General features: G+C 50.6%; 1 protein-coding gene across 14 annotated transcripts in view; it reads left to right on the top strand.

Annotated features, from left to right (window-relative positions):
• Positions 1–12,380, top strand: part of ITPR1 (inositol 1,4,5-trisphosphate receptor type 1) — a 204,123-nt gene that overhangs the window by 58,545 nt on the left and 133,198 nt on the right. For 11 of the 14 annotated variants that reach the window (XM_068157768.1, XM_068157763.1, XM_068157764.1 and 8 more), the window contains exons 5-11: positions 2,856–2,942; positions 4,738–4,896; positions 6,178–6,276; positions 7,489–7,572; positions 7,957–8,103; positions 9,473–9,568; positions 10,865–10,909. In XM_068157768.1, the coding sequence (XP_068013869.1) occupies positions 2,856–2,942; positions 4,738–4,896; positions 6,178–6,276; positions 7,489–7,572; positions 7,957–8,103; positions 9,473–9,568; positions 10,865–10,909 (717 nt within the window). The remainder of the gene's footprint in view (positions 1–2,855; positions 2,943–4,737; positions 4,897–6,177; positions 6,277–7,488; positions 7,573–7,956; positions 8,104–9,472; positions 9,569–10,864; positions 10,910–12,380) is intronic. The other 3 variants (XM_068157769.1, XM_068157772.1, XM_068157773.1) reach the window with 1 other exon arrangement.

Raw genomic sequence — 12,380 nt, 5'->3', positions numbered from 1 at the left:
GAGCACAAAGGGCCCTCCTTGGTGCTGTGTTTCCTCCTGCCCCTGAAGTGATGAGAGGTTGACCTGGGATAGGAATCATGGAACAGCACTTGGGAAGGGATCATCTGGTCCAGCCTTTCTTAGGAGAAACATACAATGGCTCAGGCTGGAAGGGACCTCAGAGATCATCTTCTCCAACCCCCTGCCATCAGCAGGGACACCTCTCAGCTAGGTTCAGCTGCTCGAGGCCTCATCCAGCCTGGCCTTGAACACCTCCAGGGAGAGGACATCCACAGCTTCACTGGCACACATTGCCCAGGGTTTCCCCATCCTCACTGGGGATAATTTCTCCCTAATCTCCAGTCTCAGTCTCCTCTCCTCTAGCTTCAGTCCATTCATAGCTTTATAAACTGGCTTGGGTCAGAAGGGACCTTCCAGATCGTGTAGGTCCAACCCCGCTGCCATGGGCAGGAGCACCTCCCCCTGGACCCCTATTATCCCTCCAAGCCTTTGCCAAAGGTCTCATCTTTTCCATTTGCAGGCACATGGAGTGCACTGAAATCCTGTGTGCTCCATGCTGTGGAATGGGGAGGGGGCTGTACCCTGAAGCACTCACACAGCTGTTAACCCTTGGTGAAATTTCTTCATCAGTGCCTACAGTTTGTAAGCAAACATGTGATGCAGGATGTGTCCAGCACCACTTGCCTTTTTTGGCTTCTGTTTGTCTGCTGGTGGAATTTATTGTCTGCTGTGGAGGGCTGAATGCTGAGGTCAGGTTATTTTAAGTTAATGCCATTTAAGGGATTTAAAAATCTGGGACACTTGTCTGTCTTTGGTACCAAGAAGCAGCGCTGGGGGTTGAGAAGCTGACATCTAGTGGCTGAAGAGAAGGATTCACTCTCTTGGAGTGAGGAGCAGCTTAGGGTTGAGCTTTGGAAATCTATCCAAAGACTGAATTGTTGTCACAGAATGTTCTTTCCTTTATTTATAATAAACCAATCCAGTGCAGGCAGAGAGGTCCTCTCTTGTGATTGCCCCTGGTGGCTGAGGTGAGCCCCAGTGGCCTGCTGACATCCTTGGACAGAGTGTTTTAGAATCCAGCAGAGAAAAAGGTTGCATTTCAGTAACAGAAGGATGCTGTGTTGGAGTTTTGGACATACTCACATTCAGAGAGTGGGTTGGGTTGGAAGGAACCTCAAAGCTCAGCCAGCTCCAACCCCCAGCCATGGGCAGGGACCCCTCCCACCAGCCCAGGCTGCTCAAGGCCTCATCCAGCCTGGCCTTGAACACCTCCAGGGAGGGGACAGCCACAGCCTCCCTGGGCAACGTGTTCCAGCCACCCTCACTGCAGGGAAGATCTTCCTGACTTCGAGCAGCTGTTGCAGGTTCTCCTGGAGCAAGAGCCAGCTGTCACACCTAGCACAGCCTCCCAAAATAGCACTTGTTGTGTCAGCTGCAGGGGCTGAAACTTCCTAACAGTGTCCAGCTGGCTCTTCCTTCCCAGCACTGAAGCTGTCCTGTGGTAGTGCTGCTTCATCCTACTACAGGCAGGACATGTGGCCACTGTGTTCTCTTCTAGGAGAAAACTGGAGCTACTATAGTCCTGGGGAACCAGACCATGGATGCTTGGCCTTCAGAAAAGTCTGGGTTTGAATTGCTCTTGACCACCATACAGTGGTTAGAGCAAGTACAGGTAGTGCCTCTTCATGGAACAAATGTCTTTCATAGAACCCCTCTGCTGTGAGGCCAGGCTGAGGGACTTGGGGGTGTTCAGCCTGGAGAAGAGAGAGCTCCAGAGAGACCTTCTGGTGGCCTTTGAGTTCCTAAAGGGGACAGTCAGAAAGCTGGGGACAGAGTTCTGAGCAGGGCCTGTGGTGACAGGACAGGGAGTGATGGTTTGGACTCGAAGGGATTCAAACTGGAGAGCAGGGAGATATTTTTGACACTGAGGGTGGTGAGGCCCTGTCTCAGGTTGCTCACAGAAGTGGGAGCTGTCCCATCCCTAGAACTCTTCCAGGTCAGGTTGTCTGGGGCTCTGGGCAGCCTGCTCTAGCTGGGGATGTCCCTGCTGGCTGCAGGAGGGTTGGACTCTCGATAGCCTTGTGAAGGTCCCTGCCAGCTGAAGCCATTCTCTCATATAAAGCAAGAGAGAATTTCTTTGCCCAATGAAGTGGTTTAAAAGCAGCCAGGCCAAGACAGCTCCCTTCTAGAACTGAGCTTAGGAGACTAAGATGTAAGTGATTGAATAGGACAAGGAGTCTCTGGGCTCAGTGCTGCCAGGTCCTGGCCTTCCATTGCCCTGGTGGTGTGTGCAGAAGTGCCCAGCTGTGTCTGTAGTGTAGCACATTGCCCTTGCAAGGTCTGAGCTCTGTGGTGCTGAGGAGTTGGGAGCTCACGTTTGGAGCTGCAGTGGCCATTTGTAAATGTCTGCTAAATAGCCCTGCATGGCACCATGAGAAGACACAGGCTGTGGAAGAGCTTTGGGCTGGGAAGGGGCCTTCAGAGGCCACCTAGTCTGACCTCCTGGAGTCAGCAGGGACATCCTGCACTAGATTGGGTTCCTCAGAGCCCTCCACAGGTGTGGTGTTGCCTTCTCCTGGCTTGTCTTCTGTCTGGTTTGAGCTTTTCTTCTCATTGTATTCCAAACTGATAGATTTAACCCAAATTATGGGTTGCTGCAGTAGTGTGTGTGTGTCTGGCTTCCCAATTCCCTTCTTCACTTGTTTAGGACTTGTGCTGCTGGAGGCTGCAGTAAGAAAAAGAGGCTGTTTCAGATGTTTTTCCAGCTCTTTGAAATATTCCTGAAGAACCTCAGGTGTTTACCCCCTCTCTTGCTCTAAAGCAGTCAGCAGTGAGTTGTTCTCCTTTCATTTCAGCATGCAGCAGATCTGGAGAAGAAGCAAAACGAAACTGAAAACAGAAAGCTGCTGGGAACAGTCATCCAGTATGGCAATGTCATCCAGGTAGGCTCTGAACAGCTCCCCAGGCTGAGCAGGGCTTTGCTCACCCTCCCCTGCTGCTCAGTGTGACCTGGAGTGGTGCAGTTCATGGACAGGAGTCTGTAGCTTTGCAGGGTGTGACAGTGTCCCCAAGTGGAGTCCTCATACAGTGGTTTGGATTGGAAGGGACCTTGGAGAGGATCAAATTCCAACCTTCCTGCCCTGGGCAGGGACACCTCCCACCAGCCCAGGCTGCTCAAGGCCTCATCCAGCCTGGCCTTCAGCACCTCCAGGGAGGGGGCATTCACAGCCTCCCTGGGCAGCCTGTTCCCTCTGTCCATCTCTTCTTTCAGACTCCTTGGAGCTATGTACCACTTAAATCTGCCACTTGACTCCTGTGAAGCAAGAGCTGTGCTGGAGTCACTTTGTCATTGTGGGTTCCTTGTGCTGGGTTTTTTTGTCTGCTTCAGCACTCCTTCTCAGAGCCTTCATGAGAGTTGGCCCTCTGGAAGATGGCACAGGCACAGCACAATGCCAGATGTGGTCTCTCACAATCCTGTTGACACCTCAAAGGGTCAACTGACACAGAAGGATGATCAAGGCTTATGAATAACTCCAGTCCAAGGATCTGCTGGGTCCAAGGGAATGAAAGGAAAATCATAGAATCATTTTGGTTGGGAGACCTTTAAGATCAAGTCCAACCATTCTCTAACTCTGCCAAGGCTGGTGTTAAACCATGTCCCTCTGCACCACATCTCTGCCCCCCGAAATACCTCCAGGGATGGGGTTTCCACCACCTCCCTGGGGATGCATCAAACCCAAGAAAAAAGGAAGGTACAGTAATGGCAAGAGCAGGGAAGGCCCTGCCTTGGTTGGATCCAAGCATTGGAACAGGCTGCCCAGGGAGGTGGAGTCCCTGTCCCCGGAGGTGTTCAAGAAGAGCGTGGGCAGGTCACTTTGGGATGTGGTTTAGTGGCCATGGTGGTGTTGGGTTGAAGGATGGGCTTGATCTTAGAGCTCTCTTCCAACCCAAATGATTGTATGATTCCAAGTGTGCTCTTGGCCTGCATCTCTGAGGCAAGAAAGGCTGCTTTTAATGGAGAGAGAGAAAGGATGCCCATTTTGGGTTGGAGTAGAAACATCAACACTACTGAGAGCAGTCATCAGGTTTTGCCCATGTTTTCCCATCCCTCCCATATGGTCTGTGAGTATTTATGGTAGTCAAAAGGCATCAAAAAGCAGCTTTCTGCACAAAAGCACTTGCCTGTTAAATTTACTGGCAGCTCAGCAGCAGTTGGTGGGAGCTGGGTAGGTTGGGAACTGGGTAGGTTGGGAGCTGGGCTGCGACCTGCCGGTGCTGGGGGTGTGTGGTTTGCCAGGCGGCATGCAGCGGAGGGGTGGGAAATGGGGCTTGGGGAGGGGAGCCTTCAAAGAAGCAATCATGTTTCTGTGAAGTGACAGAGCAAAGCTAGAGAAGAGCAGCTTTACTTCTCACCACCCCCTGCCTGCCAGGGAGGGCCACTTAGACTTCAGCAGTTTACAGCTTCTCCTGCTGGGCCGCTGTGAAGCTAGGAGAGCATCTCACAGAGTTTGGGCTTAGCTGGGGAAGGGGCAGTTGGGTTAGCTGAAGGTGCTTCCTGCTGCAGGGCTGTACAGAGACTGAAAGAAGTGGAAGTGGAAATTGTGCCTGGATTGATCCCTTAGGACACAATTCAGCTTCAGTTTCAGTTCCTTTGGGCCACTGTGGTGATCTTCTGCAGGCTGGCTGTTTATTGAGGGGAGGAGCATTCTTAGAACTGAACTCTAATTCTTATTCTAGCTGCTTCACTTAAAAAGTAACAAATACTTAACAGTAAATAAGAGGCTGCCAGCTCTACTAGAGAAGAATGCTATGAGGGTGACCTTGGATGAAGCTGGAAATGAAGGTTCCTGGTTCTACATCCAGCCCTTCTACAAGCTGCGTTCCATCGGAGACAGTGTAAGTGCCCAGGGGAAGATCTTCCTGTGCTGCTTTGTGCACAGCTTGGCAAAGCTCCTTTCAGGAGGCCTGGCTTGCAATTAATGAAATGCACAGATCTTCCAGTGCATGATGCTGCAGGAACAACCTCTTTTTTTTCCCTCCTGTGCTGTCATGAGGGGGAGGCAGAATTGCTATGGTAACTTGTGTTGTGGAATGCTTTCCCATTGGAGGGGAAAAGGCACCTAATTGTGCTGGCCCTTCACAGTTCCCAGCCAGTCCAAGATGGTCAGCTCCTCCAACAACAAATGATTGCCACCTTGGTTTTCAGTGCTGGCAGTTTGGGATCCAAATTCCTCATCATCTGTGTGGCATGGGGTAATAATGAGGTTAGAGAGTCCTGTTCAGGGGAAGGCTGGAAAATAATTGGTTCTGAATTAAATGCTTGACCATTTGAATCTCTTCTTTCTGTTCTACCAAATGTGGGTCACCTGGGTATGCTCTCTGCCCAAAACCAGGAGGTGATAAGCTTCAGTGTGCTCTCTGGTGTAGTTCAGGCGTGTATTTGGCACCTAGACACAGATCTCAAGTAGGATTCAGTCACCCCGTAGGTTCTGATGTGGCTGCTCCTCTTCTCCAGACACACAGGAGGTAGAGCCTAAGCAGAGTCTTAGTGGCCACTAAGTGCTCTTAAATCACACCAATTCTCAATCCCTTTGTAGCTCTCTTCACTACAGAGAAGTCTTCTTGGCTTGTAGTTTGAAACTTTTGTCCTGGAAGGGGGGAAGAACAGGACCTTTGCTGTCCTTAATGAATTGCACTTGTCTTGCCAGCTTGGAATCTGGTTTTACAAGTGCAGCTTGGAGGAGGAAGGTTTTTGGCTGCCCTTAGCTTGTAGGAGCTATTTGTTAAATGCTAAGCCATGGAACAGCTTCAGGGACAGCAGCAGATAGGTTAGTTCATAGCCTCATAGGATGGTTTGGGTTGGAAGGGGCCTGGAAGATCATCTAGCTCTGAATCCTGCCATGGGCAGGGACACCTTCCAGTAGCCCAGGTTGCTCAAAGCCTCATCCACCCTGGCCTTGAACACCTACAGGGAGGGGGAATGCAGGGGTTGCCAGCTTTGCCTCTTCTTGAATGACTGAGTGAGCTAAACTGAAGCAAACAGAATCCTGGTTTTCATACTCAGGCTGGCATCTCTCCAAACTACAAAGGAAGTGATTTCCTCTCTCCCATTAAGAAGGGGGACAAGCAAGCTCTGTCTCAGGGTGCAGCTTTGTCTGATGCTTCATTTCCCTCCAGGTTGTCATTGGAGACAAAGTAGTGCTGAACCCTGTCAACGCTGGCCAGCCTCTCCATGCCAGCAGCCACCAGCTTGTTGATAATCCAGGGTGCAATGAGGTAAGGGCAGAAGGACACAGCTGGGGAAAGATTACAGAATTGATTTGTTTCACTTGAAGACCTTTTCAACTCATGGAGGCCAACTGTCAACCTAAGCCCACCCCTGAGATCTGCAAGGCTCTGTTTCAGATGAGCTGCTTGGCTTGCTGTATTAAAAGCAGCTAATTAGCTGGTGTAGAATCAGAGTCATTTAGGCTGGGAAAGACCTTCAAGGTCATCAAGTCCAACCATTAACCCTCTTCTGCCAAGTCCAGCAATAAACCTTATCTCCAAGCACCACATCTAGCAGGGCTTTTAAGCACCTGCACCTCCACCCCTGCCCTGGGCAGCCTGTTCCAATGCTTGACAACCCCTTCAGTGACAGCTGCCTTTCACTGTGTGTGGCACAGGGTTTAGGAATGGTTGTCTTGTTAATCAGCAGCTTAATAGAGCCAGCAGGCTTGGGTCTTCTGGGTGCAGAGCAGAGGTTTGAGTTTGATCGCTTGCTTGACTGGCTGAAGTTAAGGTTTTTGCTTCACAATCATGAGTCACAGATTGCATTGGGTTGGAAGGGAGCCTCAAAGGTCCTCTTGTCCAATTCTCCTGCAGGCAGCAGGGACAAACCCAACTAGAGCAGGCTGCCCAGGGCCACATTGAGTCTGACCTTGAGTGTCTCCAGAGATGGGGCCTCAACCACATCCTGGGGTAACCTGTTTGTGTTTTACCACTCTCACTGTGCAGAGCTTCCTCCTGATGTCCAACCTAAATGTGCCCTGCTCCAGTTTCAAACCATTGCCCCTGGTCCTGTGCCAACAGCCCCTCCCCAGCCTGCCTGCAGGTCCCCTTCAGATACTGAAATGCAGCTCTGAGGTCTCCCTGGAGTCTCCTCTTCTACAGGCTGAACATCCTCAACTCTCTCAGCCTGGATTCATGGGAGAGGTGCTCTAGCTCTCTCATCTCTGTGGCCCTTTTCTGGACCTGCTCCATCAGGTCCATGACTCTCTTGTGTTGGAGGCCCCAGAGGTGGACACAGTCCCCCAGGTGATGTCTCAGAGCAGAAGTCCTGGCACAGTGATGTGTAGCAAGTGACTTCTAGCAAGTCAGCTCTGTACTTGTCCTGGAGTAAATCTCTGGGGTAGTGCCACAGGGCTTGCAGTGTTCTGCTGGAGGTGGTCTGCAAGGTAAGGCAGCAGTTGCTGGCAGTGGGACTGATGGTTTTGCTTCTCCTTTTAGGTCAACTCTGTGAATTGCAATACAAGCTGGAAAATAGTCCTCTTCATGAAATGGAGTGACAACAAAGATGATATTCTCAAAGGGGTAAGGCTGAAAGCTCAGCTTGCTCAATCTTGTTCCCTGCTGGATCTTGGTGATGGAATCATAGAAGCATTTTGCTTGGAAGAGGCCTTTAAGATGCAGTCCAGCCCTTACCGCAGCACTGCCAGCTCACCACTGAACCATGGCCCTCAGCATCACATCTCCACAGCTTTGAAAGCCCTCCAGGGATGGGGGGGACTCCACCACTGCCCTGGGCAGCCTGGGCCAGGGCTTGACAAACCTTTTGGGGGAAGAAATCGTTCCTCATAGCCAAACTAAACCTCCCCTGGTGACAGCTAGAGGTGGCTTGCTCTTGTCCCATCACTTGTGATGTGGAGGAAGAGATCATTCATGTCTGTACTGATCAGAGTGTCTGGGCTCTGGCAGGGGGACGTGGTGAGGCTGTTCCATGCAGAGCAGGAGAAGTTTCTGACGTGTGATGAGCACAGGAAGAAGCAGCACGTCTTCCTCAGAACCACGGGGAGGCAGTCGGCCACCTCTGCCACCAGTTCCAAGGCCCTGTGGGAAGTGGAGGTAAGAGCTGGGACCCAGGCTGGGGGTGGCTTTTAGGAACAAGTGCTGCTTCTGTTTTGACAACAGTCTGTCTGGATCTGCTTGTTTTAGTTGCAAGTTTCCCTGGTGTTAGAAGCTTGATCTCAAAATTCCTTTTACTCTGCCTTCTGGGCTCTGCTCCTCAGCGCTGCAGCAGAGGCCTCTCCGATTCCAGCTCTCGATGATTCAGAGGAAAGGGACAGAGAAACATCCATGAAGTCATTTTCTTACCAGCCACCAGAGTTCTAACACCAGCTAATCATTCCAGCTGCCCTGCTGAGTGTACCAAAGGCTCTATTTTTGGGGTGGAATACTGTGATTATGCATAGCCTCGTTCGACAGGAGCCTGCAACCTTTTGCCTCTCTCTGTGCGTTGCTTGTCTGTCCTTTTTCCCTTGGCTTTCAAGTCGAGTGACTAACAGCTTGGCCATCACTGGCTGCTTAAAATATCCCCAGACTCTTGGTATTGTTAGAATTGGCTTAGGATTTCAAACATTTGCCTTGTGAACTGCACATCAGAGTCACACAATTCTTTTGGCTGGAAGAGACCTCTCAGCTCATCAGGTCCCACCATTAGCCCAGCACTGCCAGGCAACTGCTAAACCATGGCCCTCAGCACCACATCTCCACAGCTCTGAGACCCCTCCAGCCATGGAGATGCCCCCACTGCCCTGGGTAGCCTGGGCCAGGCCTTCACAGTGCTTTTGGGGAAGGAATTGTTCAACCTACACCTCCCCTGGTGCAACCTGAGGCTATTTCCTTTTGTCCTGTCCCTTGTTTCTCAGAAGAGTCCAACCTCCTTTCAGGGAGTTGCAGAGAATTTGAAGTTGCTCCCCTCACCCACCTTTTCTCCAGGCTGAGCAGGTCCCTCAGCTATTCCTCACCAGACCCAACAGTCTCCAGGCTCCCTCCACATTCCCTTCAGGTTCCCTCCTGGTTCAGAAGGTCAGAAATGAGCTGTACCAAGAAGGTAAAGGACTTGTTGCATTTCTTCAGGCAGTTTGTTTCAAGCCCTAGCACCATAAGCACATCCAAAGCATCTCTTTTAGCTTCTTCTTGTCCAACCTGCACCATAACCTTCCTGCCATCACTCACCAGGCTCTAGTGGAGCACCAGCCATGCTCAGTGACTTCAAAACAGCTTTTGTCACTGGACAAAGAGCAGAAAAAAACCAATGCTGGTACATGGCTGAGGTGAGCTAGCTGTAGGCAGCTCCAAGTATTTACTGTCACTGTGTGTGGTTCATATCTGTCCTGGAGCTCCCTGTTGTGCTCCCTGTTCCCTGCAGGAGGAGTGCAGTAGCTGCTGTGTGGGGCTGGGAGGTGTAACTGGGGTTTCTCTTGCCTCGTAGGTGGTGCAGCACGATCCGTGCCGTGGCGGTGCTGGCTACTGGAACAGCCTCTTCAGGTTCAAACACCTTGCCACTGGACACTACCTGGCAGCAGAGGTAGGTGTTGAGGTTTGTTTAGGAGCTCAGCCTCACCTTCCACAGTGTTTTCTTCCTTTTGACACCTTCTGAAATTCTCTCCTTTCCTGTCCTAAAGGTAGAGCCAGGGGAGGGGAGGGGTGTTTGGGTCCTCAGTACAGAAGTAGCTGGGTAAAGACAGAGAACAAGGTCAAGGAGACTTGAGAGAATGTCCCAGCACAGAGGTTACCTTGAGCTTACTGCTCTGTGTGTGAATTCTAGAGGCAATAACTCTTCTGCAGAGAACAGGCACTAAGTAGCATCCTGCCACGTGGGCAGTAGAATCAAGGTGAATTTAATGACAAACTGTAAGAGGCTGAGAGCCTTTGAGGGGGGAAATGAATTCAACTGTTGTTAGTTTCCCTTGAATCCCTGATTTCTGAGCAGGACTGTAGAGCTGTTGTGAGAACTGCAGGTAGCACTCAGCTGTCCAACCCCAAAACAGTTATTTCTGTCTCCACACTGATCATCTGTTCTCCTGCTGGAATAAGACTTCAAGGCATGATGTTTCTTTCCCAAGTGAAAACCCAAAGTCTAAGGGTCCTAATGCTGGGAGTTATGCTGCTGAACCCTTGTTAATTAAAACTCCTTCTGTTTGCTTTAAAGCATGGCTAGATCATGCCAGTACAGAAACCTGTGTGAGCAAAAGCTGTCCTGGGTATGAGAGTCCAGAGCAGGGCTGAAGGGCTGGCTCAGCCCACACTGACCTGAGAGTGGGAAGGAAAAATCCAGCTGAAATGTCCCACTCTGTGTTGCTCTGCTAAGCAGATTGGGAAGGCAGCAGCATTTTGTCACATGCACACTTGCAAATCCCTTTTCCAGTAAATCTTGGGCTTGCTAATCAGCCAAAACCCAACCAAGGTCTTGGCATCAAGCAAAACCAGAGCAGAGGAGGCTCCTCACCTGTTCCATGTGTTTGATCTGCAAGGCTCCTGCCAAGCCAGGGATTTCTAGTTGGGAAGTCCCCTTGGGGGTTGTACAAATCCACCCTGCAGCTTGGTAACTCTCTACCCCTGCTGCTCCTTCAGTGGTGATCCTGAAGAAGGTCATCTCCCACCATGCAGAGAGGTTGAGGTGGACAGGCAGATGTCCAGTTAGGCCTCCCAGAATCACTGTGGTTGGGAAGCAGTTTGCAGCCTGTTTGTCCTGCAAGCCTGGTGCTGCTCTAACAGGAAATGAGTATTTGTGATTTCTTTTAACAAGTTTAGCCCATGCTGAGGCTTTTCCCACTTCCAGCTCTGTTAGAGTTTTGACTTGCCTGTGGTTCTGTTTCATCAGGTAAACCCTGACTATGAGGAAGATGAGCTGGAGTGTCAATCCTCAGTAAGTATAGGCAAGAGTATCATCTTGCCCCTGAGTGAGGAGGGCTTGACACAGGCCCAGGATTTACCTGGCCAGTGCATAGGTGGTGGAGGCTTTGTTGCTAGTGGAGACACTAAACACTGAGAGTCATCTGAAGGCTTTTAAGGCCTGCCCAGAGGAGTGGATCCTGAGAACTGGATTAGGCTTTAGAGAAGAGCAACACACTTGGAACCAAATCTATCCATTACCTGGACCCCCTCACCTCTCCCCTTTGTAGCATCTCTCTTTCTGTCTTCCTCTTTCTTAAACCTCTGCTTCCTTGAAGCACTCTGAGTAGCTCTGCAGAGCAGGTTGCTGGAGGTGACACCAGATGGCAAGTGTCCCTGTTGGGATGTTCTTGTAGTGTTGTGGCAGTCAGTTGTCTGACCTCCTTGTGTAAGACATTAATTCCCTCTCCTTTTAGCTTGTCACAGGAAAGCCAGGATAAAGGCTCTAGAGAGCAAGAGTGGCAGGGGGAGAAGGATTTCAGTGCCCTTCTCCTGATTTTCCTGTGAAAGCAGCTCTGTGGTGATGTCATTCCATGCTGTTGTGTCCAAGGCTGAGTGTGGTGATGCTTTGTATTAACAGCCACTTCTGTGGTGTCAAAGGGAAGCAGCACAGGAGCTGAGCACAGATAAAACTGGAGCAGCACATTCCAGTGTGGATTATAGTTTGCTTTTTAGTGGGGTTTGATTGCAGGCTTATTGCAGCTTCTCTTTTGGTCATTTATCCTGTATTAAGGAAGATTTGCTCCATTTAGCCATATGAAAAGGAGCTACTCCTCTGCCTGTGCAAAGAGGAGTGTCCTGTGATGCTTGGGAATCCTGCAGGGAGGATTTTTTTCCCCCCTAAAAGGATTTGCCATTATAACCTGGCTCTTAAAATGCTTACCCTTGCCCCCAGAGTGAGCTGCTACCCTGCTATGGTCTTTGGCAGCAAACACTGATCTGACAGCTTGGCTTCAGGGAATGGACTGAAGAACATGAACAAAACTTACTGGGGGCATCCTAGAGTCATAGAATCTAGGAAGGGTTCAAGGGACCCTCAAGATCACCAGGGACACCTCACACTGGATCAGGTTGCTCACAGCCACATCCAGCCTGGCCTTAACCTCCAGGGATGAGGCTTCCACCACCTCCCTGGGCAACCTGTGCCAGGCTCTCACCACCCTCACTCTCAAGAATCTCTTCCTAATCTCCAGACTGAACATCCAACATTGGACTATATTCTTAGCTTCATTTGTGGGAAGCTAGTCAGTGTTGAGGTCATTTCTGTAGCCAGCCATGCTCCTGGTGATATGCTGATAGCTCCTGGTGATAGGCTGACAGCTCCTGATAAGTGCAGAGGGAAGGAGAAGGGACTGGCTTCGGGGTTGTGCTGCTTTCCCCTGTTCTGTCTCTTTACCACTAGGTGGCAAAACCAGACCATAAAGAGTGGCATCAGAGGCCCAGAA

The sequence above is a fragment of the Melanerpes formicivorus genome, unplaced genomic scaffold, assembly GCF_026170545.1.
Source record: "Melanerpes formicivorus ecotype bairdi unplaced genomic scaffold, bMelFor1.0.p_v2 SCAF_38, whole genome shotgun sequence".
NCBI lineage: Eukaryota > Metazoa > Chordata > Aves > Piciformes > Picidae > Melanerpes > Melanerpes formicivorus.
Note: the sequence above shows the minus strand (reverse complement) of the source record. Positions and strands in the feature narration are given on the sequence as shown.